The sequence below is a fragment of the Microcebus murinus genome, chromosome 18, assembly GCF_040939455.1.
Source record: "Microcebus murinus isolate Inina chromosome 18, M.murinus_Inina_mat1.0, whole genome shotgun sequence".
Classification (NCBI taxonomy): Eukaryota; Metazoa; Chordata; class Mammalia; order Primates; family Cheirogaleidae; genus Microcebus; species Microcebus murinus.
Window position 1 is genome coordinate 12176195 of NC_134121.1, and position 23936 is coordinate 12200130.

A 23936-nucleotide genomic window follows, 5' to 3' on the forward strand; every position below is an offset into this window, starting at 1 on the left:
TCCACAACAACCTCAAATTCCTGGGCTCAAGCAATCCTCTGCCTCAGCCTCCCAAGTAGCTGGGACTACAGGCATGAGCCACCATGCCTGGCTAATTTTTTCTATGTATTTTTAGTTGGCCAATTAATTTCTTTCTATTTTCAGTAAAGATGGGTCTCGCTCTTGCTCAGGGTGGTTTCGAACTCCTGACCTTGAGTGATCCACCTGCCTCAGCCTCCCAGAGTGCTAGGATTACAGGCGTGAGCCACCACGCCCAGCCCACTCTTGTCCTTTTAAAGTCTATTCTCTGGAGTGACTTCTTTTTACAAACTTAGAGCTTGTCATTTCCTGTTTAAGATCTTTCAATGGCACTTTTATGTTCCTGCAAGTAAGTGCCACACCATGGCTTACCTGACTCTCTGTGCTTCAGCCACACTGGCCTTCCCTCTGTTTCTGAAACATACTATTTTCCTTCCCACTGAAGTACCTTCACACACTCTATTGTCTATGCCTGGATGCTCATCTCCATTTTCCTTACCTACCTTCCTCTACCCAGCTAACCAACTCATCGTTCAGCTATCGTTCAAATATCACTTCTAGGAAGCCTGGCCTGACCACCCCACCCCAGACTGAGTCAGATCATCTGCTCAACACTCTCACAGCTACCAGTACTTTTCTTTCAAAGCTCTTATCATAGTTTGAAATGACTGTATTTACTTTGTGTCGTTATTTACTCGATGTTAGACTTGTCGCTGCACTATAAGTTCCAAGAGGGTAGAGATGTGTCAGGATTTTATTACCAATGAATAGTTGATAAATGAATGAATTGCAAGCAAACAATATTTTCGTCCACTGTTCAACAAGTATGTATAATATGTCAGGCACTATAGTTGACCCTGGAGATACAGCAGTGAACGAAACAGATGTGAACACTGCACTTATGTAACTTGCTTCTAAACAGAGGTAGATCAGGCAACAAAAGACAAAAACAAAATGACACAAGTTTTGAAGGCAATAAAACAGGGTAATGTGATGAGGTTGAGTCTGCTCTAGGGTGAAGTCAGGGAGAACTTTCTGAGGAAGTCACTGTTAAATAATAAGCCAGCCATGAGAGAATCATGTTATAGGCAGAAGGAACAGCAAATGCAAAAGACCTGTGTCAATTGACCCTTTGAGACTTGTCCTTTGTACCCAACTGTCAGGTCTAAAAGAAAATAAAGAAAAAAAAAAGAGAGAGAGAGAGAGAGAGACTTGTCCTCATTAATTTAAAGCAGAATTTCTTAACCTTGACACTATTGACATTTTTTTCCCCAGAAGAGTTGCTACCTCCAACTATTGCCATTTGGGACCAGATAATTCCTTGTTGTCCTGTGCATTATAGGATATTTAATAGCATCCCTGACTTCTATCAATTTGATGCCAATACAACCCTCCCCTGCATCCCAATGTGACAAAAATGTCTCCAGACATTGTCAAATGTCCCAGGGAGGAAAGAGGCACAATTGGTCCCAGTGATGAATCACTGATTTAAAGTGTGACCAGTGAGTATTATTGTGCATTTCTTTCTCTCCAGTAGCTTCGAAATAAATAGTTGGGTGCAAGGACCCAAGTAGATGGATTGTTGAAATTAACCAGGGTTGGAGGGTTGCTAAAAAGAGGGAGAAGGGATTTTAGTGTATTTGCATGATAGTGATTATGGGTTAGATCATGAATATAAATTGGGTAAGAACGGGAGCAAACACGAAAAGGAATTGATGAATAGTGAAAAACTGGCAGGGTTAATGGTTTAGAGTTCCCCATGAGGTGAAAGAAGTGAAGATACATGAATAAATGAACTGGAAGGCTAGGAGGTAATCATAAGATCATGGGTGGCTTGAATTCAATAAATTGGAAGAGGTTGTTTTGGGAGATACATAAGGATGGGCTGGAGAGAAAGATCACTGAAGATAAGACTAAGGAGCTGGCCAGGCGTTGTGGCTCACACCTGTAATCCTAACACTCTGAGAGGCCGAGACAGGAGGATCAATTGAGGTCAGGAGTTCAAGACCAGCCTGAGCAAGAGCGAGATCCTGTCTCTACTAAAAATAGAGAAATTAGCAGGGTGAGGTGGTGCACGCCTGTAATCCCAGGTACTTGGGAGGCTGAGACAGGAGAATCACTTGAGCCCAGGAGTTTGAGGTTGCTGTGAGCTAGATAGATGCCACAGCACTCTAGCCCGGGGCAGCAGAGCAAGACTTTGTCTCCTAAACAAACAAATAAACAAACAAAAGGCTGAAGAGCTAAGAGGCAGCCATTAGATGGATTACCCTGAGGGATTTTAAAGTCATCAACAATGATGTTAGGAAAATGTGTAAAGAGGAAGATGAATACCCAGGGGTTAAAGTTATCAGTGAATGTGGGCCAGTGACCAGGCTTAAAGACCCTAGCATCAAGAAAAGTGGCAGATGGCCGGCATGGTGGCTCACGCCTGTAATCCTAGCACTCTGGGAGGCCGAGGTGGGCGGATTGCTCAAGGTCAGGAGTTCGAAACCAGCCTGAGCAAGAGCGAGATCCCATCTCTACTATAAATAGAAAGAAATTAATTGGCCAACTAATATATATAGAAAAAATTAGCCAGGCATGGTAGTGCATGCCTGTAGTCCCAGCTACTCGGGAAGCTGAGGCAGAAGGACCGCTTGAGCCCAGGAGTTTGAGGTTGCTGTGAGCTAGGCTGACGCCATGGCCCTCACTCTAGCTTGGACAACAAAGCGAGACTCTGTCTCAAAAAAAAAAAAAAAGAAAAAGAAAAGAAAAGTGGCGGATGAAATAATTTGAAACATGAACTTCAAGGGAACAAGAGATTTTGAAGGATAAAGGAAGAATAATGGTCTAAATGCAGACCCTGAGGTATGTGAACTAGGACCAAGTCCTCCAGACAGCCAGGTCTCAGTAAGGTCTAAGAAAGGTAAATTCAGAGAAGAGGTGGGGCATATAAGGATGATGACACATACTGGGTCCAGAGGTCACAGTGGAAAAGTTTGAAAGATCAAGTCTGGTTGGAAGATTGGATCAGATTAGATGTTATACACCACAGTAGGGGGATGTTGGATGATGATATTATGAGTTAAACAACCTAGTATGGAAACCCAACCAACTTGTTTGTTTCTATGGGAAAATGTTCTGAATTCTGAAAAACTGATACGGAAATGAACTTTGGAAACTTGCAGTATTATTTATAAAGTAATTGGTCACTGATTGTTATACTGGTCAGACCAAGAAGTTATAGACCCAAGGCAGATAGAATAGTCTAGGTTCTAATTCCACTTCATTCAGGACTTTATTCTTGGGCCTCAATTGTCTCATCTATGAAATAGAAGTGATAATATTTGTATCTGCTTAGGAAATAAGAGGCTGGGCCAGTTGATAGCCTATGGTTGATTTTGGTGTGAATTTGAGATACAGATTTGGAAAAGGAGTGAAAAATGACGAGCTCGTTTTAGAGGCTAGGTTAATCTTTTGTGTGTGTGTGTGTGTGTGAGACAGAGTCTCACTTTGTTGCCCAGGCTAGAGTGAGTGCCGTGGCGTCAGCCTAGCTCACAGCAACCTCAAACTCCTGGGCTCAAGCAATCCTTCTGCCTCAGCCTCCCAAGTAGCTGGGACTACAGGCATGAGCCACCATGCCCAGCTAATTTTTTCTATATATATTAGTTGGCCAATTAATTTCTTTCTATTTATAGTAGAGACGGGGTCTTGCTCTTGCTCAGGCTGGTTTCAAACTCCTGACCCTTGCCAGTGAGGTCTTTGCTTCGAAAGAAAAAAAAATAAAAAAAAAAAAAAAAAAAAAAAAAAACTCCTGACCTTGAGCAATCCGCCTGCTTCAGCCTCCAAGAGTGCTAGGATTATAAGCGTGAGCCACTGCGCCCGGAGGCTAGCTTAATCTTGACTGTGAAATTAGTTAGGGATAATACAAGAAAAGTATTGTAGGCCTATTTTATCTATAAATATAGATGCAAAAATCCTTAATAAAACATTATCTAACCAAATGTAAAAGTGTACTTAAAGAGCAATACATCACAAACAAGGACAGTTTATCCCAGAAATGCAAGTGTTTCAATATTGCAAAATCCACTAATGTTATTCACTACAATAGTAGACTAAAGAAAAAAATCATATGGTTACCTCAATTGATAATTTTAAAAAGCATTGATAAGGTTCAGCACCTCCTTATCGTAACAATTCTTAGTAAACAAAGATTAGAAATTCTTATACTTAATGAAAAAAATGTTAGACTCATATCTTTTATGATTGGAGAAAGGACAAAGATGTCTACATTTGCCACTCTTGTTTGACAAAACCCTGGAGGTCTGGAACAATACTACAAGGAAATAAAAGAAACAGTAGTACATATACTCTGGGAGGCTGAAGCGGGCGGATTGCTCAAGGTCAGGAGTTCGAGACCAGCCTGAGCAAGAGTGAGCCCCCCCCCCCCAGTCTCTACTAAAAATAGAAAGAAATTAGCGGACAACTAAAAATATATAGAAAAAATTAGCCAGGCATGGTGGCACATGCCTATAGTTCCAGCTACTTGGGAGGCTGAGGCAGTAGGATCGCTTGAGCCCAAGAGATTGAGGTTGCTGTGAGCTAGCCTGAAGCCATGGCACTCTAGCCCAAGCAATAGAATGACACTCTTATCTCAAAAGAAAAAAGAAAAGTAAAACTATGAAGTTACTGGAAGAAGATGTAAAAGAATATCTTCATGGTGCAGAGATGGAAAAGAACATATACAAATTTTCAAAATCACAAACCATAAGAGAAAAAAAATGGTCATTTTGATTACACCCAAACTAAGGATTTCTCTTCAATGAAGTTTGCCAAGGAAAAATTAATAGGCAGATGATAGCATGGGGGAAGATATTTGCAATGTCCAATCTGACAAGGAACTGAGACCATTTTTTAACAAGTCTTACCAATAAACAAGAAATACTCCAAGAGAAAAGAGGCAAAGAAGATGACGAGGAAACCGCAGGCACGGTGGTTTCAGCTTCAGGATGCTGCCCAGTTGTTCAAGTCCAGCCTCAGCAACATAGTGAGACCCCTGCTCTGCAGTGTGTGTGTGTGTGTGTGTGTGTGTGTGTAGGAAATTTGCCAAAGAAGAAAGCCAAAGTCCTGACAGGGGTTTAACGGGATGTTCCAAACCATAACTAATCAAAGAAAACTGCAGTAAGATATCACCTCTCACTTATTTTACTTATAAATATTAGAAATCCAAACTGTTTCCCATTTATTTGATTAAAATATCATATAGTCCATTCTGGCTAAAATTTAAAAGACTGACCATATAAGTGTTGATGGAGGTGTAGTTAAACTGGAATTCCTTTTTTTTTTTTTTTTTTTTTTGAGACAGAGTCTCACTCTGCTGCCCAGGCTAGAGTGCCGTGGCATCATCCTAGCTCACACCAACCTCAAACTCCTGGGCTCAAGTGATCCTCCTGCCTCAGCCTCCCGAGTAGCTGGGACTACAGGCATGTGTCACCATGCCTGGCTAATGTTTTCTATATATTTTTAGTTGTCCAGTTAATTTCCTTCTATATTTAGTAGAGACGGGGTCTCACTCTTGCTCAGGCTGGTCTCGAACTCCTGACCTTGAGCAATCCTCCTGCCTTGGCCTCCCAGAGTGCTAGGATTATAGGCTTGAGCCACCACGCCCGGCCTAAACTGGAACTCTTATACACTACTGGTGAGAATGTAAAATCGTACAACCATTTTGGAAAACAGTTTGGCAGTTTCATAAAAAGTGATACATACACCTATCATATAATCCAGCCATTCTACTCCTAGCTATTTTCCAAGAGAAATGAAATCATATGTCCTTACAAAGATTTGTACATTGAATGTTCCTTGAGGCTTTATTTGTAATAGCCCCAAAGTGGAAACAACGCAAATATCCATCAACAGGTGAGTGAATAAATTGTGGTATATTCCTACAATGGAATATTATTCAGCAGTATAAAAAAGTAAACACTCAATACATGCAAAATAATAGATGAATCTCAAAATCATCATGTTAAGTGAAAGAAGCCAGACAAAACAAGTACATCCTGTATGATTCCCTTTACATAAAATTCTAGAAAATGAAAACTAGTCTATAATGACAGAAAGCAGATCAGTGCTATGCTTGCCTAGAGCATGAGAGAAAGGGCTGGAGGAAGGGATTACCAAGGGGTACAAGGAAACTTAATTGGCAGTGAAAGCTATATTCATTATCTTGACTGTAGGGATAGTTTCACGGGTATATACATATGTCAAAATATATTGTACACTATATTTTTATTTTTATTTATTTTAATTTTTTTTGAAACAGAGTCTCACTCTATTGCCCAGTCTAGAGTGCCGTGGTGTCAGCCTAGCTCACAGCAACCTCAAACTCCTGGGCTCAAGTGCTCCTCCTGCCTCAGCCTCCCAAGTAGCCGGGACTAGTGGCATGTGCCACCGCGCCTGGCTAATTTTTTCTATTTCTAGTGGAGACGGGATCTCATTCTTGGTCAAGCTGATCTTAGAACTCCTGAGCTCAAGCGATCCTCCTGCCTTGGCCTCCAAGAGTGCTAGGATTACAGGCATGAGCCATTGCACCTGGCCTATTTTTAATTTTTTTTTTTTATAGATGGGGTCTCACTATGTTGCCCAGGCTGGAGTGCAGTGGCTATTCCCAGGCACAATCCCTCTACTTATCAGTGCAGGAGTTTTCACCGGCTCAGTTTCCAACCTGGGCAGGTTTACCCCTCCTTAGGCAACCTGGTGGGCCCCCTGCTCCTGGGAAAATTGTACACTTTAAATATATGCTGTTTATTGTATGTGAATTATACCTCAATTAAGCTGTTTAAAAAGAAAAACAAAAGATCTTATTTTTCGATCTATTCTAAGCACTATATAAATATTATATTATTCACCTTCATTAACACCCTAAGATGTAGATACTATTATTATCTCCCTTCTCGTTTTACAGATGACGTATATGGCATAGGGAGCTTAGGTAACCCTCAAAGGGCACAAAGTGAGTAAATAACAGAGCTGGGGCCCAGAGTCAGGCAGTTTGGGCCCAGGGTCCATACTCTTAACTGTGCTGCCTCTGAGTGGATGCTGACTGAGAGGACAGGGTGGTGGCAGAACCCTCCTGCACTGCTGATGGAAGTAGAATGGGACATCCATTCTGAAGAGCAAGCTGGCAGTACTTAGTCATTAGGTATAAGAACACCCTATGACTCAGCAATTCTGGCCCTGCAGTTAGATATAAATATAGACACAGTCATAGACATAGATGTAACTTCCAAAGAAGTTCTCACAGGGGTCTATAAGGCACCTTGTAGGAAAATGTTCATCGCCATATTATTTGTTGCAGTTGGGAATTTGAGGTCACATGGGATTGTTGGCAGGTGAAATGGGGTGTGACTCACACTGTGGAGTGTCATGCAGCAATAGCTTTGATAATCGTAGAGCAGGAGTGGATTTTTTTTTTTTTTTTTGAGACAGTGTCTCACTCTGTTGCCCGGGCTAGAGTGCCGTGGCATCAGCCTAGCTCACAGCAACCTCAAACTCCTGGGCTCAAGCAATCCTTCTGCCTCAGCCTCCCAAGTAGCTGGGACTACAGGCATGCGCCACCATGCCCGGCTAAGTTTTTCTATATATATTAGTTGTCCAATTAATTTCTTTCTATTTATAGTAGAGACGGGGGTCTCGCTCTTGTTCAGGCTGGTTTCGAACTCCTGACCTTGAGTGATCCACCCGCCTTGGCCTCCCAAGAGTGGATTTTAAAAACAGAGTACTTACTGAAAATAAGTAAGATCAGAATGAAATATACAAGATGCTATTTACATAAAATAAAAATATTTACACACAAAATTATTCATATTTTGCAAGAGCACAAAAAAATAAACATTAAATGCATTGCAATGATTGTCTTTTTTTCCTAATTTTTTTTTTCTGGGAATGAAATGGTAGCCTTTTGAAGGAAGAAAAAATGGGTATGGAAATATAATTTTATTTATTATTATTATTAATTTTTTTTTTTTGAGACGGGGTCTCGCTATGTTGCCCAGGCTGGAGTGCAGTGGCTATTCACAGGCGCGATCCCACTACTGATCAGCACGGGAGTTTTGACCTGCTCCGTTTCCGACCTGGGCCGGTTCACCCCTCCTTAGGCAACCTGGTGGTCCCCCGCTCCCGGGAGGTCACCATATTGATGCCGAACTTAGTGCGGACACCCGATCGGCATAGCGCACTACAGCCCAGAACTCCTGGGCTCAAGCGATCCTCCCATCTCAGCCTCCCGAGTAGCTGGGACTACAGGCGCGCGCCACCGCGTCCGGCTATTATTATTAATTTAAGAGTTAGATTCTCACTCTGTCACCCAGGCTGGAGTGCAATGGCACAATCATAGCTCACTGCAGCTGCAAACTCCTGGGCTCAAGCAATTCTCCAGCCTCCCAAATAGCAGGGACTGTAGATGCATGACCCCACACCTGGCTAATTTTTCCTATTTTTTGTAGATATGGGGTCTCACTATGTTGCCTGGGCTGGGAAACAAATAATTTTAAAAATAATTATAGGACATAGATCAATGAAGACAATATGCCAAGAACTGTATCATTAATCCAATCTTCTGCACCTGAGACTCAAATATATGAACAAAATATAGAGAAGAGGCAGTGTTGCTGGAGTTCAGAGGTCAAGGTCTCTCCCCAGAAGCTGGAAGCAAAATAGACCTGTAGAATAGGAATTGGGTGTGGGGGGAGCTTTCTTGAAGGATGAATAGGAGTCCTTTGGCATTCCAGATTGTGGGGAGGATTAGAGCAACAAAGGCACCAAGCAGGGTCAAAAGAGCAGTGTGTTCTGGGTAGAAGTAGTCTGGCATTGCCCAGAACATGATAGAGGAGAGAAGGAAAGGCAGGTGAGATAGGTAATGCAGAGATAGGAGAGGCAGGAGGCTTTGTTCCCTCTGAAAAAGGGCTTGAACTTGACAGTGGGGGGCAACAAAGAGTCAGTGAAGTCTTAGGTGAGAGTGATGAGGTCAGACCTTTGAAAATTGCACTCTGCCCTCCTTGTAGGGGAAAAGGAGTAGCAGGAAGACCAGTCAGGGTGACGGTGGTCTGGACTAACGTGGCAGCAGTACAGGTGGAGAAAATTAGACGAATGTGAGAGGGTCTGGGCCAAAACCCCAATGTTGGGGTCTAACTGGCTAAAGAGGAAAGGAGCGGCGAGGGACAGGAGGAACCAAGCGTGATTTCCACCACAGGAGCGACTGGGTGAGTAATTCACTGGGTAAGGAAGTTAGGAGGAGCAGGTTTGGACATGCTGATCAGTGAGCTGCCCCATTCAGGCTGTAACTGGACACCTGGATCTGGAGCTCTAGAGGGAGGCCTGGGTTAGATGTCACTGAAGCCTCAGGGAGGTGGCACGACAAGGGACAGTGGGTCGGAGACTACGCTGGTCCAATCCGCTGAGGTTCCTCGCTCTCCCTCCAGGTGGCACTACAGCCCTGCAATTCTGAGGCCCGCTTTCTGAGCCACGCGTTCTCCACACTCCGCGCGCTCGGCGTCTCCGTCTCGGGACAGCCGACCCTAGATCGCGCCCTCGCTACTGGGCAGGATTCAGCTGAGAATCCAAACCCCGAGCGGCCTCCGGAGAGCGTGTCGTCCACGCGGCCAGCACGTGGTGGCAGCTCAGGAACCTCAGGGCTGGCAGTGCGGTCGGCGTGACCAACTGTCCCTCGGGCCGCCTCCAGGCACCAACGTGGGAAATGTGTGTAAGGGGACGACCGGATAGGCGGCGCCTGGAGCGGGGATAGACACTGAAAGACAGGACCTGGGAGCCCAGCCACCCGACCCTCTATGAACGGCATTTCCTGGCCAACAAGGCCACCCCCGCGTGGGAAGCGTGTCATGGACCCTTTAAGGCTCCATATCCCTGTCCTCCCCCGCCCAGGACAGGCCGGGACACCCGGGACCTGACATTTGGCAGCTCCCAACGTGGGAGCTAAAAATAGCCGCTCCGGGTTACTTCGGGGCATTGCTCCTCACCCACCCCGCGCGCCGGCTCGCGCGGTCACTCACGTGGCTGGATTCCGCCCCCAGCCGGGGCCAAGAACACCTGGCCCATCCCCGCCTCTCGGACCCCACTGTCCAGTCGCGTGGCGCCAGACTTGAAGCCTCCGCGGCAGCCCGGTATCTCGGCTGGTGGGCGGAGTCCTGACACGTGGGTGGGTGGGGCCTTTTGTTCTTCGGATACTTTTCGCAAAACTTCCCAGCTCCAGGCTGGCGGGAACCGGAGGGGCGCGTGTCACCAGCCACGCTGAGGAGGCGTGGCCCCGCTGGTCACCCCCACCGAGTCGAGCCAAACTCTAAGCCCCAGTCTTAGAGAGGGGCGTGGCCTTCTGGGGTGTGCGGGCTCCTGGCCAATGGGTGCTGTGGAGGGCGTGGCCCTTGGGGGGCGGGGATGAGGTGGCGGGGGTTCCTTGCGTCTTTTCCCCCAGCCCGGCTGGGACAGATCCCCGGGCGCCCTGCTGCTTTGTGCCTCCTTGGCTTGTGGCTGTGAGTCCTACCAGGCCTGCCCTCTGCTCGCCGCTCCGGGACCCCCGGGGCCCCCGCGGCCTCTGCCCGCCAGGCCTGGGCCACAGAGCCCCCAGTCGCCTCTCTCATCACCGCAGCCCCTGAGCCTCCAGCCCTTCTAAGACAAGATGCCGTCAGGCTTCCAGCAGATCGGCTCCGAAGTAAGGTTCATCCCGCAGGGGCGAGGCGGGGGCACGGGTCCCCGTTTTCCTGGGGTGGGGTCGTGGTGGGGGTCAGCTGGAGGCGGTCCCCGCGCAGGCGCAGGGGGTGGAGGTGAGGGGCTGGCTATTTATACCCCGCCTGGCCAACCCGTGACTGTCGGATTCCAGGCCTACCAGGACGCAGAGTGGGTCTGGGAGACCTTTCGGGGCACAACTTCGTTCTGCGAGTCCAGGGTTCGTCCCCTTGTCCTGTTGCGCCGGAATCGGGGACACCCTGCCCTCCATCCAACTTGGGAAAGCAGAACCAGGCGGGTCTTGCCCTCCAGGAGCTGTCTGTCTGTCCCAGCTCGCGGGCAGTGTTTCGAGGACTGGAGGCTCTGCGTGGGCCCCCACCCCCACTCCTGGACGCCCTCCAGGACGCTGAACTTTCCCTTGGCCCCATGGTTGGTGGAGGGGCAGAGGGGAGCGTCAGCCCCCCCTACCCCAGCTCAGGTTTCCGCTTGGAGACAGTCTGTGCCGCCAGCGAGCGGCCACCACTGCCACCGCCCCTCACACCACCTTCCCGCCCTCCTCCCCTGGGCATAGCTCTCCCAGGCAGAACCCCTGCACGGTCCCCCCGTTGTTGTCGGTCTTAGAGGGGGATGGGAGGCTGCAGCAGAGATAGAAAAGGCCGCCCCGAGATGACTGTGGAATTGTACTTCTTGGGCCTGTTGGGAGCCTCCTGGAGCTAGGTGAGAAGAGAACCCCCAGAGGGCAGGGAAGAGGACAGTGGCTGATGATAATAATGCATTTGTTACTTTGTAAAACCAGCACTGTCAGGAATACTGTTAACATTTGGTTTTGGTTTTCACAACACTCTCAGGGACAGGTAGGCAAGGCAGGCAACATCACCTGCATTTCAGAGAAGAGGAACCCTAGGTTCAGAATGGGGAAGTGACTTGCCCAAGGTCACACAAATCTGAACTCTTAAGGCCAAGCCTGTCCCAAGGTCACAGAGGGATATTGAGATTTAAGTCCTCAAACATTTGTCTGCCTTGTGGACTCAAACGTCTAGTTTCTGCCCTGCCCTGCTGCTGTTGAGTTCTGTGTGCTCCTGTTTACATTGAGATCTTTGTGCGACTCCTAATATGGGCCAGTTTCCCTCACCCAACATGTTGGATGGAACCCAGTATCTCCAGGCTCCAGCTGGGCCTGGGCCCCTAGGGACAGGAAAGCATGGTTCCATATGACATGCCCCCTGTCTGCTCCTGCCTGTCCAGGATGGAGAACCCCCTCAGCAGCGGGTGACTGGGACCTTGGCCCTTGCTGTGTTCACTGCCGTGCTTGGCTCCTTGCAGTTTGGCTACAACATTGGGGTCATCAATGCCCCACAGAAGGTGAGGGGCCTATAGCTGGCGGAGTGGGGGTACCCAAAGAGGATGGGGGCTTCAGGTTTGGCAGAAAGGGAAGGGTGTGTAGGGAATCACTCCTGCACTGTACCCCCAGGTGATTGAACAGAGCTACAATGAGACGTGGCTGGGGAGGCAGGGGCCCGAGGGACCCAGCTCCATCCCGCCGGGCACCCTCACCACCCTCTGGGCTCTCTCCGTGGCCATCTTTTCTGTGGGCGGCATGATTTCCTCCTTCCTCATTGGCATCATCTCTCAGTGGCTTGGAAGGTTTGGAGCTGGAGGGCCAGGGAATGGGGAGGGAGCCATAGCATGGTACCCTAACCCTGACAGCCCCACTCTGCCTGCCCACCAGGAAAAGGGCCATGCTGGTCAACAATGTCTTGGCGGTGCTGGGGGGCACCCTCATGGGCCTGGCCAACGCTGCTGCTTCCTATGAGATGCTCATTCTGGGACGCTTCATCATTGGCGCCTACTCAGGTACCCACAGGCACCAGGCCCTGCCAAGTGCCCTGTTTTCTTTCACCCTGCTTGGGCTTTCAGATGGGAGTGGGCACCTGCCTTCAGCCCTCTTTTCTTCCCTCTGCCCAGGGCTGACGTCGGGGCTGGTGCCCATGTACGTGGGGGAGATCGCCCCCACTCACCTTCGGGGTGCTTTGGGGACGCTCAACCAACTGGCCATCGTCACTGGCATTCTGATCGCCCAGGTGACCAGGCCTGGCCTCATGGGGGCTGGGCAGGGGTTGAGGTGGACCTCTAGGGTAAGGCAGCAGGGCCTTACCTCCTTCCTAACCTTCTTCTGCAGGTGCTAGGCTTGGATTCCCTGCTGGGCACTGCTGCCCTATGGCCACTGCTCCTGGGCCTCACGGTGCTACCCGCCCTCCTGCAGCTGGCCCTGCTGCCCTTCTGCCCCGAGAGCCCCCGCTACCTCTACATCATCAGGAACCTGGAGGGGCCTGCCAGAAAGAGTGAGCTCTCACCCTGCAGTCTAGCCCGGCCCATGCCTCCACCCCGTCTTGCTAGCACCTAGGCCTGACCCCTCAGGCCTGACCTCCCACCCCCAGGTCTGAAGCGCCTCACAGGCTGGGCCGATGTGTCTGGAGCTCTGGCTGAGCTGAAGGATGAGAAGCGGAAGCTGGAGCGTGAGCGGCCACTGTCCCTACCCCAGCTCCTGGGCAGCCGTACCCACCGGCAACCCCTGATCATTGCAGTTGTGCTGCAACTGAGCCAGCAGCTCTCTGGCATCAATGCTGTATGTATGGGCAGCCTCTAGGCAGGGCCCGGGGCAGGCAATAGCCCAAGGGGCTGGGAGAAGGGAGCAAGCCCCCTCCATTAAAACTCAAGGTCCAGCTTGTTGTGGCTGGAGTGAAGGAAGGGACATCCTTGCCATCACCTTTTCTTCTCCCCCACCTGTAGGTTTTCTATTATTCGACCAGCATCTTTGAGACGGCAGGGGTAGGCCAGCCAGCCTATGCCACCATAGGAGCTGGTGTGGTCAACACAGTCTTCACCTTGGTCTCGGTAACTGCTCACCTCTGGAATGGCCCACGCCACTGGCTTCACATCCCTGGGTGTCCCAGAGATCCCACTCTCCGTTGCCCTCCCCACCCACACCCTCCCACTGTCTGTGTCCTGAAGACCCCCTGCCAAGCTCTGACTCTTCCACAGGTGTTCTTGGTGGAGCGGGCGGGGCGCCGGACGCTCCATCTCCTGGGCCTGGCGGGCATGTGTGGCTGTGCCATCTTGATGACTGTGGCTCTGCTCCTGCTGGTGAGGCCTGAGGGGCTGGGAGGGGGCCAGCAGCCCAGCCCATGGGAACAGCCCCAAAGGGCTCTGTGGCCAGCCAGGGCCACTCCTTAACATACACACCTTTAATCCTGGGGCCAGCTCTGTGCCAGGACTGTGGGCAGTTGGCTCCAGAGTCTGCTGGGACTGTGGTCTGTGCTCTGAAGGGCCCAGGCTGCACTGAGGCCCGCTGTGGGGGAGGAGGATATGGCCTCCTCTGGCAGCCAGGAGGGAGAGCCCCTGTCAAGCCTCAGGAACAATAATTTCTGATGACCCACCTTTAGAGCCAAGGAGGAATCAGGCGTCATAAGAGCTGAGAGGCCATGACGTTTCCTCTGCCTTGAATCTGCTTGAGGTAGCCGGCAGAACATCAGTGCTCAGAAACGCTCACGGGCCTGTTCCAACCCAGGGTGCAGCCCCTCACAAGCTGCCGGGAGGGGTAGATCTCAGTTCCCTCCAGGTTGAGGGCAAGGGAAGATCCAGAAAGGCCTGAATTTGATTCTCTACCCTTCCTACTGGCCGTAGGAGCGGGTTCCAGCCATGAGCTATGTCTCCATCGTGGCCATCTTTGGCTTTGTGGCATTCTTTGAGATTGGCCCTGGCCCCATCCCCTGGTTCATCGTGGCCGAGCTCTTCAGCCAGGGACCCCGCCCAGCAGCCATGGCTGTGGCTGGTTTCTCCAACTGGACATGCAACTTCATCATTGGCATGGGTTTCCAGTATGTCGCGGTAGGTCCCCACCCGGCCCAGGCTCCTCTCTCACACTGTAGGCAGAGGGGCCGGCTCGCAGCCAGCCCACTGCTTTCCAGTCAGGCACTCCCCAGCCGCTGGCCACCGGTCTTTGGGTTACTTTGGTGAAGCCCCTGCTCCACCAGAATCAGAGGAAAGAAGGGGGCAGACCTAGATCAGATAGTGACTGTTGTCTTCAAAACAAACCAGTATCCCCAACTGAGTCAACAGAAAAAAAAAAAAAAAAAAAAAACCAGTGGCATAACCTAACTTCGACCAGGAATAACATTATAGACTTTCGTACTACAAACGGCTGGGAATCTCCCGAGTGCTGTAACTCAGGATGGGGAAGAGGACAGAGGACCAAAGGAGAGTTGGGGTTCAGAGAATCCTTTTTTCAGGGTAACTTCTCATTCCCGGTGATTTCCCTTGTCCCTCGAGAGAGCCAGCTACTTTCTGCGGTAGCCTCAGCCCCCTGTGAGAGCCTTTAGTTCCTGGTTTGCCTGAAGTCACCCCTTCCTTCCCCACCCCACGCTGTCAACACCTCTTTCTCCACCTGCCCCAGGATGCCATGGGTCCCTACGTCTTCCTCCTGTTTGCGGGCCTCCTCCTCGGCTTCTTCATCTTCACCTTCCTAAGAGTACCTGAAACCCGCGGCCGCACGTTTGACCAGATCTCAGCCACCTTCCGCCGGACACCCTCTCTTTTAGAGCAGGAAGTGAAACCCAGCACAGAACTTGAGTACTTAGGGCCAGATGAGAACGACTGAGGGGGCAAGGCGGGTGTGGGAGAGCCAGCTTTCTCTACCCCCCCAGAGAGACCCCTTCCTTTCCTCTGCAGCACTTTAACCCTCTCTTCCCCGTCACTGCCAGGGTGGAGAAAACCCCTGCAGCCTGGTAGAATTGGGAAGTGGGAGGGAAGGGTGGTCTGAGCACCCCCTCGCTCCCCTCGTGTGACTCTTGGATATTTATGTGTTGTGGTTACGCTGTGGCCATCAGGGTGGGCCATTGTCCCCTTCCCCACCCTTCCCACGTAGTCCAGCCCTTTCCTCCCCACCCCCACCCAGACTGCACTCCAGAATAAGTTCTTTCCCTGCTAGAGAAGAGGGATTGGAGGGAGGAGAGGCCAGACTGACTTTTTCAGTGGGACAAACTGAGGCAGAGAGCAGGACGTGACTTTCTCACCACCTTGGACTCCTCCCACGACCTGGGACTTCACTGAATTCTTGCCACATGGACTCTGGGCGAATGGGATTCTGTCTTGTCCCCTCCTGTGCAAAGGACTCAACCTCTGTCACTGCAGGCTCAGCCTTCCAGGGCAAGAGGGAACAGGAAAAGTATGTGCCCATGTATGGTAAGAGGAAGGGACAGCAAAATCCCACCTCTAAACTTAGGGCTGGGGGCCCTACTCCGATTGTCCCCCAAGGCTGCCAAGCAGGGATGGACTCCAGCTCTTTCTTCCTCTCCCTGCCTGCAGGGGTGCTATCCCCACAGGCTTTTGACCAACTAAGGGAAAGAGGGGAATTCAAAGGCTGCCTGTCAACAATGGGCTGGGAGGAGCCTTCAGATATTTTTGTATATGTGAAAAAGAGGTAGAAAAAAGAAACCAAAGGTCTGTTGTAGTAATGTGTACATATAGATACATCTATAAAGTTACTGTTTGAAGATGAGCATCCTGTTGTGGAGGCTACTCAAGGATGGGCTGAAACAGGGACCATAACTTCCCCTCCTCCCTCTTCCTCTCTCTCCATCCTGCCTCAGCTCAAGGACTCAGAATCCTCTGGATGCAGTTACTCATGCCTCTACTTACATTTCTATGAGTGGCTTTATTAGTAGTGAATGCTCAATAAATTGTAGCTGCAAGTGCTGGGCACTGCTCTTGGCACTCTGCAAAACACTCACTCTGCAAGGGAGGTGTCTGCCCATTTTACAGATGGGGCAGCAAATCTCACAGGTGAAGGCGCTTGACAGAGCTATCCAGCTAAAAACACTGGAGTAAGGGTTCAAGACCAGGCCCTGCCCATGGCCCCAAATCCCCCTTACCACTGTGGCTCAACAGTGAGTTACCAGTAATTCTCAAGACAGAAAAGAGGCAGAGACCAGACAACAGGAAAGCCTGTTTTTGTTTTTACTGGAGGCTCAGGTGGCACATGACAGTTCATAAAATGGCTTCAGAGGTAGGTGGAAGGGAAACAAAAAATAAACTGGGGTGGGAAAGAAAAACAACCAGGAGGAGGTAAGAGCTGGCTGGTTCCTTCTCAGCCTGATCTAGGGGAGGGAGCTGGTGCCTCTGAACAAGAAGGATGGATCCCTTCCTTCAACCCTTGACAGGAAGTGGAAAAAAAAAGAAAAGCAAAAGGCTGTTGCTTTGGCCCTCCTGAGTCTCAAGGAAAAGGGGTAAAGCCGGTGTTCTGATGTCATGAATTATGGGAAAGGGGGGAGGGGGTGCTGGGTAGGGTACAGGTCAGTTGGAAAAACTGGCAGATACCTGAAAGAAAGAAAAATGCAGGAGCCATAAATAAGAGCAATTTATCACAACCCAGTCCCCTGTGCCTCTTGGCCACCCACCCCGAGTAGAGCAGCCACTCACCAGATGGTAGCTCTGGGTGTCCTTTGAGTTGGAATCACTCCAGTATGGTGGTGGGGGGGTCCCCACTGTTGATGGGGGCTGAGGTCTAGAGAACAGCGGTGGCCAACTGAGATTCTCTTGTTCTTTAGGGTCCCCAACTTCAACCTTCTCCCACCATCTCTGTCTCCCTTCCCCTCCCCCCCAACCAGTTCCCAATTCACATCCACAAGCCGGTACTGTGGCCCCAGGCGGAGCTGAGCGGGAGTCTGCAGGGGTGACATGGGCTAGATCACCTCTGCTGGGGCTTCCTGGAGGGTACAGGGCCAGAGGACCAGGGAGCAAAGGGGTAGAGTAAGAAGGGAAGGGGAAAAGAAAAGGACATAAAGAAGGGAGAGGGAGGGGGAGTTGGTCCCAGCCTTTTCATTCATCCAACAGCAGATTAGGCATCCCAGGGTCCTCACCTCCGGGACTGTGGGCTGCCGGGGGCCAGGGGGCTGCTGCCGTCGCCTCTGGAAGTAAGGACGGTTTCGTGGGCGCTGGGGCTCAGGCCGGGAACCATCAGTAGGGCCTTGGCTGGGCTTGGTCTCGCCATCCCCACCTTCTGTGGTTGGCTGCTGGGGTGGCCTGGGGCGGAAAGGCCTAAGGAGAGAGACAGGGGCCCTGAAGGGACCATGAGACCAGGGTAGACCACCTTCCTCCCAGGTCTCCCCAGCTACCCCACTCCCACCTCCAGGAGCCAGGCTTCCAGCCCCCGACCACCCACTTCCCTCTAGGCACCTCTCGCCAGGGGCTTCAGGCTCTTCCCTTTCTGTCCTCTGGCCCCTTCCCTCCTCAACACTGGCTGGGGGGGGGGGGGAAGGACAGAGCCCCAAAAAGAGAGTCTTACCTTCGGTACCTGGGCCGGAATCTGGGTGGGGGGACCCGTTCATCTCCCTGTTGGTCCCCCTCCAGTGGGGCTGTCTCTTTGGGTTCTACCCCATCAGTGCCCTAGAAACATAAAGGCCCAGGTGAGCTGTGGGGACACCAGCCGCCCTGGGACCAGGCTATGCACAGCTTTCCCACCTCCTTTGGGGACCCTGTGGGCTTTGTCCTTGCCAATTCCCAGAAGTTGGGTAACTGGCTTCCCCTCACCTCTACAGACTGCTGCTGGTTGGGGGGCCGAGGGCCTCGCACAAACCGCCTCCGGTAGAAGAAGGGTGGTGGGCGCCGTCGTCTGGGTCGCTGCCCAGAGTCTTCAGCCCGCTCCCCTTCGCTCCCAGGTTCTGCCCCCCCTGAGGGAGCCTCTGCCACCATGGGTGGTGGGGCAGCTGGGCGAGGCCGGGGGATGAATCGGCGGAACCTGCGTCGGTTGGGGGCATAGCGGCTGCCCTTCACTGGCACCCCCCCGGGCCCCGTTACGTTGGCAGCTTCTGCGCCCTGGGAGGGTGGAACAGGAATAGTCAGAACCTGCTCCAAACGCACGACACTCCCTAGCTTGACTCCTTTGTGTCTTCTCCTTCTAGGGGAAGTCTCCTCTCCAGCTTTCCTTTAGCTCCTCTAACTTCTACTTCTTTCTACCCTCCCAAGGGCCAATGCGGTGTTTGCACCCATCTGGGAAGGAGCAACTTGTCCTTTTAAAAGAACTGCTACTGTAGCCTCCCAAGTATAAGGCTGGGGGAAGGGCAAGGGTGGAGGAAGGCCTGGCAGCAGGCATGCCTCTATTACTCCAGAGCACCGACTCTGAGAAGGGTCCTTCAGGGACAGGGGCCCACGTGGAGAACAGACGCAGAAGTGCCTGGAGAACTACAGAGACGAAATCCAGACACTACAGACTGAGGACAGGGACATATTCTTTAGATCATCCCTTGGAGTAGCTGTAACCTTAAAGACGACAACCTCTGGCTGAGAGAACACAGTCCCATTCCCACAGCCGAGGCAGAGCCGGCCCCAGGAGGGTTGAAGCCTGCAATGACTCAGTACCCCACAACAGCCCCCAAACCTTCTCTCCTTCCACGACATCAAACTCCACAGTCTCCCCGTCTCCAACACTGCGCAGAAACTTCCTGGGGTTGTTTCTTTTAATAGCTGTCTGAATGGGGGAAAGGCCGTGAGAAAGGGTTGTCAACAAGACAGGAGTCTCTCTCGCCCCGGCTGGGTCCACCACCCAATTTCATTCTTTGCAACTTTTTATCTGGGGTCTGGGGCTGGAAGGTGGAGCAAGGAGAGGGTGGTCAAAGTTTAGTAGGGGAAAAGTCATCAACTAGGGGCCTCAGGGACTGTGCAGTTACCACTGTCCCCGGGACACACTCCCTTCCCCCTTTACCCCTCAGGGATTTCAAAAAGGGAGGCAAGAACTGTGAACTTAAAGGCAAAACAAATAGCAGAGAGTCTTAAGTCGCAAAGTGGGTAAAACGTACTGTGCTTCTTACCTCAATCCCACTGAGAGCTCTTTCCACCAAAGCAGTGGTTCTCAAACTGCAGCATGCATCAAAATCACCTGGAGAGCTTGTTAAAACAGATTGCTGGGCCCCAGCCCCACATCTGATTGATTCAGTAGGTCTGTGGTGGGGCCTGAGAATTTGGATGTCAGGTGATGCTGCTGCCGGCGCAGGGACCACACTTTGAGAACCACTGCACCCAAGTATCTTTTCCCTCTGAAAAGTGCCTGAGTCCTTCCTGAAGTGTCAACAGGTCCCAGAAGGCAGTGAACATGCCAAGCCCAGAGGGCAAAACACGCACAACTCTGACAGCCGTTCAATAACCCAACACAAGTGGGGCTAAGGGTGGCTGATACAGGCACTGAGCAGGTGGGAGGGGAGGTATTTCCTGGTTGGGCAGGCCACGGTGAAGGAAAAGCCGGAGAAACACAACTGACCATGCTGCCAAGGATCATGGCAAAGGCCTTCAAAGAGAGGGCTCGTTCTTCCCCCCAGAAAGCCAGCCTAGCTCTTACCTGGTGAACAAAGACATCCTCCTTGGTGTCATTCCTGCAGAACAGGATGGTTTGTTAAGGGGGTGACTTTGGTAAAGTGCTCAGCTCCTCTGAGGCCCCTGCTAAATGTCCATTCCTAAGGTTGGTGGCCTGTCTGCTCCCGCTTCCACAGTTAGGGGTGGACAAGTGCACCTAAAACCCTAGTGTGAACCTGGACTTCAGGAGGAAAGGGCGGAGGAGAAGGCAAAGGCACCTTGAAGGAATTGAGTCTCCACCTTCTACCCCAGAGGCACCTTAGAACCTGCCGGTGCTGGATGTAGCCATCCCGGCCAACACCCCTCCTCCTTCAACCCCATCAGGTTTGGAAAATTCCACTGTCTCCTTCCTTCTCTACATGCAAGGAGTGAGAGAGTGGGGATGTGGCCAGAGATGCAGAACAAGTTTGGGAAGGGGACATGTCAAGAACTTGCTCTAAACAGCCACCAGGACCTTATTCACACCCTCAGCCTAAAGATATCTCCCCAGTTAGGCCCTCAACACACATAGCGACCAAGGGTGAGAGAGAAGAAAAGCCCACCCATTCTCTATCACTACCTTGCCTAGTACCCTGGTTTATCCTAGAACTCCAGTGGGTGTGCAGGAGAGGCAAGGGAGGAGTTTTCCTGGAGGGATTCCCTGCAGGAGTCCACCGTTTCCAGAATTAGACAGGGACCCCTTCCCCAGAACAAATGTTCTAGTTCTAAAGCACTTGGATCTGCACAAAGGTCAGCCTGCTAAGAGGGAAGTAGGGCCTCCCAGGAGGGCTGGGCTGGGCAGGGTGCCCGGGCTGGGGAAGAGCCCACTGGGGGAGACCTGGCTCTGCTCAGAATACACCACTGCAACCTCTCCCCATGCCTGGAGGGTGGGGCCACCAACGGAAGAAAAGCAGCAGCCTCTGGCTAGGCTAGCTCCTTCCTCCCTCCCCCACTGCCACTCTCAGTCCCAACAGGTGGGAGGATTCAGATGAGCCACAGCTCTTTCAGGGAGATGAGTGGTGAGGGTGCCATGAGTGCTGCCCATTACAAGAAATCGATTCTAGCCAGGAGCCCTGAGAAGCAGATAACCCTATACATTCTGCCCCAAAGGCATGACAAACTGAAAATAATAAGGCAATTCCAGGTGAGACAGAGAAGCCGGGAGAGTCAAAGCCAGGTTTGCCAAGTTCCTGGATGGGTAATCCTCTGCTGCCCTTGAAGATGTGAAGGCGGCTTCATCTTGCCACTAAGGACACATTTGCTGTGGGGTTAAAGACTTTCAACCAGCACCAGCTGGACATTGCAACCATGTGCCTTGGCAGGGGTAGAGATTAGGATGGGAAGCTGTCCAATCCCACAGGCAAGTTTGGAAGGTACCCATTCCATTCCCTCCCTGGGTTCCTTGGATACCTGTTGATGAATCCGTAACCATTCCGGACGTTGAACCATTTGACAGTGCCCAGTACTTGGATTGCTGCCATGCAGAGATGCAGTGGGGACAGTAAGATGAGGGGGGAAGAGATGGAGTTGGACTCAGTTTTGACACACTCCAAAAACTAACCTACTTCCTTACTACCTGTTAAGCTTACCTTCAAGCCAACCAGGTTTCACTAGTAGCTTCAAGGTATTCTTACCCCAGTTCCACCAAATGGAATCACCCACACAGGGACTCAGGCTTTCAAAACCCTTCCAACTCTAAGGCATGTTCCTCACATCCTACAAATCCAGGCCCTTCACCCAAAACTGGGTACTCAGCTGGTCCACAAAGTGCTGCCCTCAGGCCATAGCTGAGGGCTTCTCTAGCCCTCCCAGCCTAAGGGTCCCCAGTGCACCTGCTTCAGAGGTTTACCTAGTACTAATCCCAACTAGGCCAAGTGTGCCGCCCCGGGGGCGTGGCCGGACCCTGAGGCTTCATTCTCCACCCCAAGGCCCTAGCTGAACCTGAAGCCCCGCCCTCCCCCCCAGGAAGGCACTGGCAGGATTTCCCACCAGGGGAATCCACTTTGGTCCGCAGCTCTCAGCCCAGTTAGTGCTTTGGGCCTCTGGGCCAGGCCGCCTTTGGCTTCCCAGATCCTGCCAGGCTCCACGCTGCCCCTCCCCCAGCCCGCCGACCCCTTAGAGCCGCCCTGGCACGCGCCCCCCCTCACCCAGCACCGGCTTGTCCGCCTGACTCCGGGCCGGGGGCGCGGGGGTCCCCGAGGCTGCCGTCGCCGGGTTGCCAGGGTTGCGGGGGCCCGGCACCGAGGGGGTCCCAGCAGCGGGGCCTGAGGCGGCTCCGCCCCCGCCGCCGCCCGCCCCGCCGCCTGGTTTCTGCGGCTCCCCTGCGGGCACCGGTACTACCACCGCTACCACCCCTGCCGCCGTCGCGGGCACCGTCGCCGCGGGGGCCGCTGTCGCCACCGCTGCCACCTCCGCCTCGCTCATCCCGCCGGGTCCAGTACCGGCCCCCGCCGCCACCTCCTCCTCCGCCGCCGCCGCCGCCACCGCCCCGGCCCCTCCCCCCGGCTCGCGAACCCGCCGCCCCGCTCGGTCCTCGCGCCCCGAGCCTCGCCCGCACACCGGCAGCGAGCCCGCAGCCGAGGCCAATCGCAGCCCGCTGTCGCGGCGCGCGCAGACCCCGCCTCCCGGCCACAGGCCAATCCTAGCCGAGCAGTGCCCCAGCCCGCACGCCGACCCCGCCTCCCGGACTTGGCACGGAGGCCCAGGCCCCCGCCCGCCGCCCCGTAAGTACACCTGGGCCCCGCCCCCGGGACGCCACGTGACTGCGCTCAGCGCAACCCATTGGTCGACGGACCCTTTCCCCTCCCCCCTCCGCCCCTTTTCACCGGCCGCGGGAAATCAAACGGGCTGGTGGCGCCCCAACCGCCACCTGGCCTCTGCGCGGAGGGCGGGGCCCGGGACGCAGCGCCCAGGTTGCTCCTGACTACCCCGGTGGGGGCGGGAGTCGGCAGCCTCGGTTCCGGCCGTAGGCGCGCCGCTCACCTCTGCCCTCGAGGCCGACCTCGCGCGTTCACTGCCGGGTGTAGACGCCTTCTCCCGCCACGGACAACTCGTACCGTCGCCCTACGCGATGCCCCGGCACACGCGCGGGGCCGGCTGGAAGGCGCGGCGGAACGACGTTCCCAGCTCATAGCTTTTATTATGTTTGCTCTGGAAACAAAGTTTGCACTCGGCACGGTGCACCGCTTCCCCGCGAGTTTTGATAAATGTGTCTGTCCACGTGGCCAGCGCCCTAATCAAGCTATTTAATACCCCTGCTCCGGGAAGGTCCCGGAGCTTTCAGGCAACCCCAGCCTCCCCACAGAGCACCGCGGTTCTGCGGTCTGCCACCCTGGACCAGCGCCAGAGCCCCCGCGAGTGCATCCGGGCCCTGTGGCCTCGGCCAGGTGCCGGGCTGCGGCCGACCCGAGGCCTCTGCACCGCAGTTCCCTCCGTCCCGAATGCGCCCTTGTGTCTTCAAGTACCAGCCTGCATATCACTCCTCTCCGCCACACCATGCCTTGTTTTTCTCGTGGCATTTTTGAAAATAGGAAATGACCCTGACCATTTGCTTATTTACACTGTTTACACCACACACACGCACACACGCACACACGCTAGGCTGTAAACGCCACCGCAGGAGTAGTTGTGTCTGCCTCCCAGAGCAGTGGCTGGCACAACGCAGACGCTCAGAATTAATACATTGAGTAAATGAATGGTCCCCATTACACAGATTAGAAGACCGAGGCGAGGTCCGAGGCTTGTCCCAGCTTTCTCCGGAGCCCAGACGTCCAGCCCGGGAGGAGCAATGTCCCTCCCAGAATAATGAGGCTCCAGCAGTC

General features: G+C 52.5%; 2 protein-coding genes across 3 annotated transcripts; one reads left to right on the forward strand and one right to left on the reverse strand.

The window, feature by feature from the left end:
- Positions 1-10481: 10481 nt before the first annotated feature.
- Positions 10482-16291, forward strand: SLC2A4 (solute carrier family 2 member 4). The gene is made up of 11 exons (XM_020280847.2): positions 10482-10720; positions 11980-12096; positions 12206-12378; positions 12464-12588; positions 12700-12815; positions 12914-13076; positions 13173-13360; positions 13525-13629; positions 13777-13878; positions 14419-14622; positions 15188-16291. The coding sequence occupies exons 1-11, from the start codon at positions 10688-10690 to the stop codon at positions 15389-15391; spliced, it is 1530 nt and encodes a 509-aa protein (XP_020136436.1). The 5' UTR covers positions 10482-10687; the 3' UTR covers positions 15392-16291.
- A 444-nt stretch (positions 16292-16735) lies between these two features.
- YBX2 (Y-box binding protein 2) lies at positions 16736-22629 on the reverse strand. 2 transcript variants are annotated; one of them, XM_012776826.3, is made up of 9 exons: positions 22263-22629; positions 21526-21589; positions 20123-20156; positions 19169-19258; positions 18322-18606; positions 18077-18177; positions 17652-17829; positions 17212-17296; positions 16736-17109 (listed from the first exon to the last, which is right to left on the reverse strand). In XM_012776826.3, the coding sequence occupies exons 1-8, from the start codon at positions 22537-22539 to the stop codon at positions 17246-17248; spliced, it is 1080 nt and encodes a 359-aa protein (XP_012632280.1). In that variant the 5' UTR covers positions 22540-22629; the 3' UTR covers positions 16736-17109; positions 17212-17245. The 2 variants fall into 2 exon arrangements, with proteins under 2 accessions (XP_012632280.1, XP_012632273.1); XM_012776819.3 differs by having other exon boundaries at positions 17652-17850.
- Between the last annotated feature and the right edge of the window lie 1307 nt (positions 22630-23936).

Bases quoted from the DNA above. Each gene is read 5' to 3' on its own strand.
- SLC2A4 (XM_020280847.2), top strand. From the start codon at position 10,688: ATGCCGTCAGGCTTCCAGCAGATCGGCTCCGAA. The intron at 10,721-11,979 runs GTAAGGTTCATC...CTGCCTGTCCAG, and splicing joins TCCAGCAGATCGGCTCCGAA to GATGGAGAACCCCCTCAGCA. The intron at 13,361-13,524 runs GTATGTATGGGC...CCCCACCTGTAG, and splicing joins AGCTCTCTGGCATCAATGCT to GTTTTCTATTATTCGACCAG.
- YBX2 (XM_012776819.3), bottom strand. From the start codon at position 22,539: ATGAGCGAGGCGGAGGTGGCAGCGGTGGCGACAGCGGCCCCCGCGGCG. The intron at 21,590-22,262 runs GTGAGGGGGGGC...TCTGCATGGCAG, and splicing joins GGCGGACAAGCCGGTGCTGG to CAATCCAAGTACTGGGCACT. The intron at 17,851-18,076 runs GTAAGACTCTCT...TGGTCCCTTCAG, and splicing joins TTCCGGCCCAGGTACCGAAG to GGCCCCTGTCTCTCTCCTTA.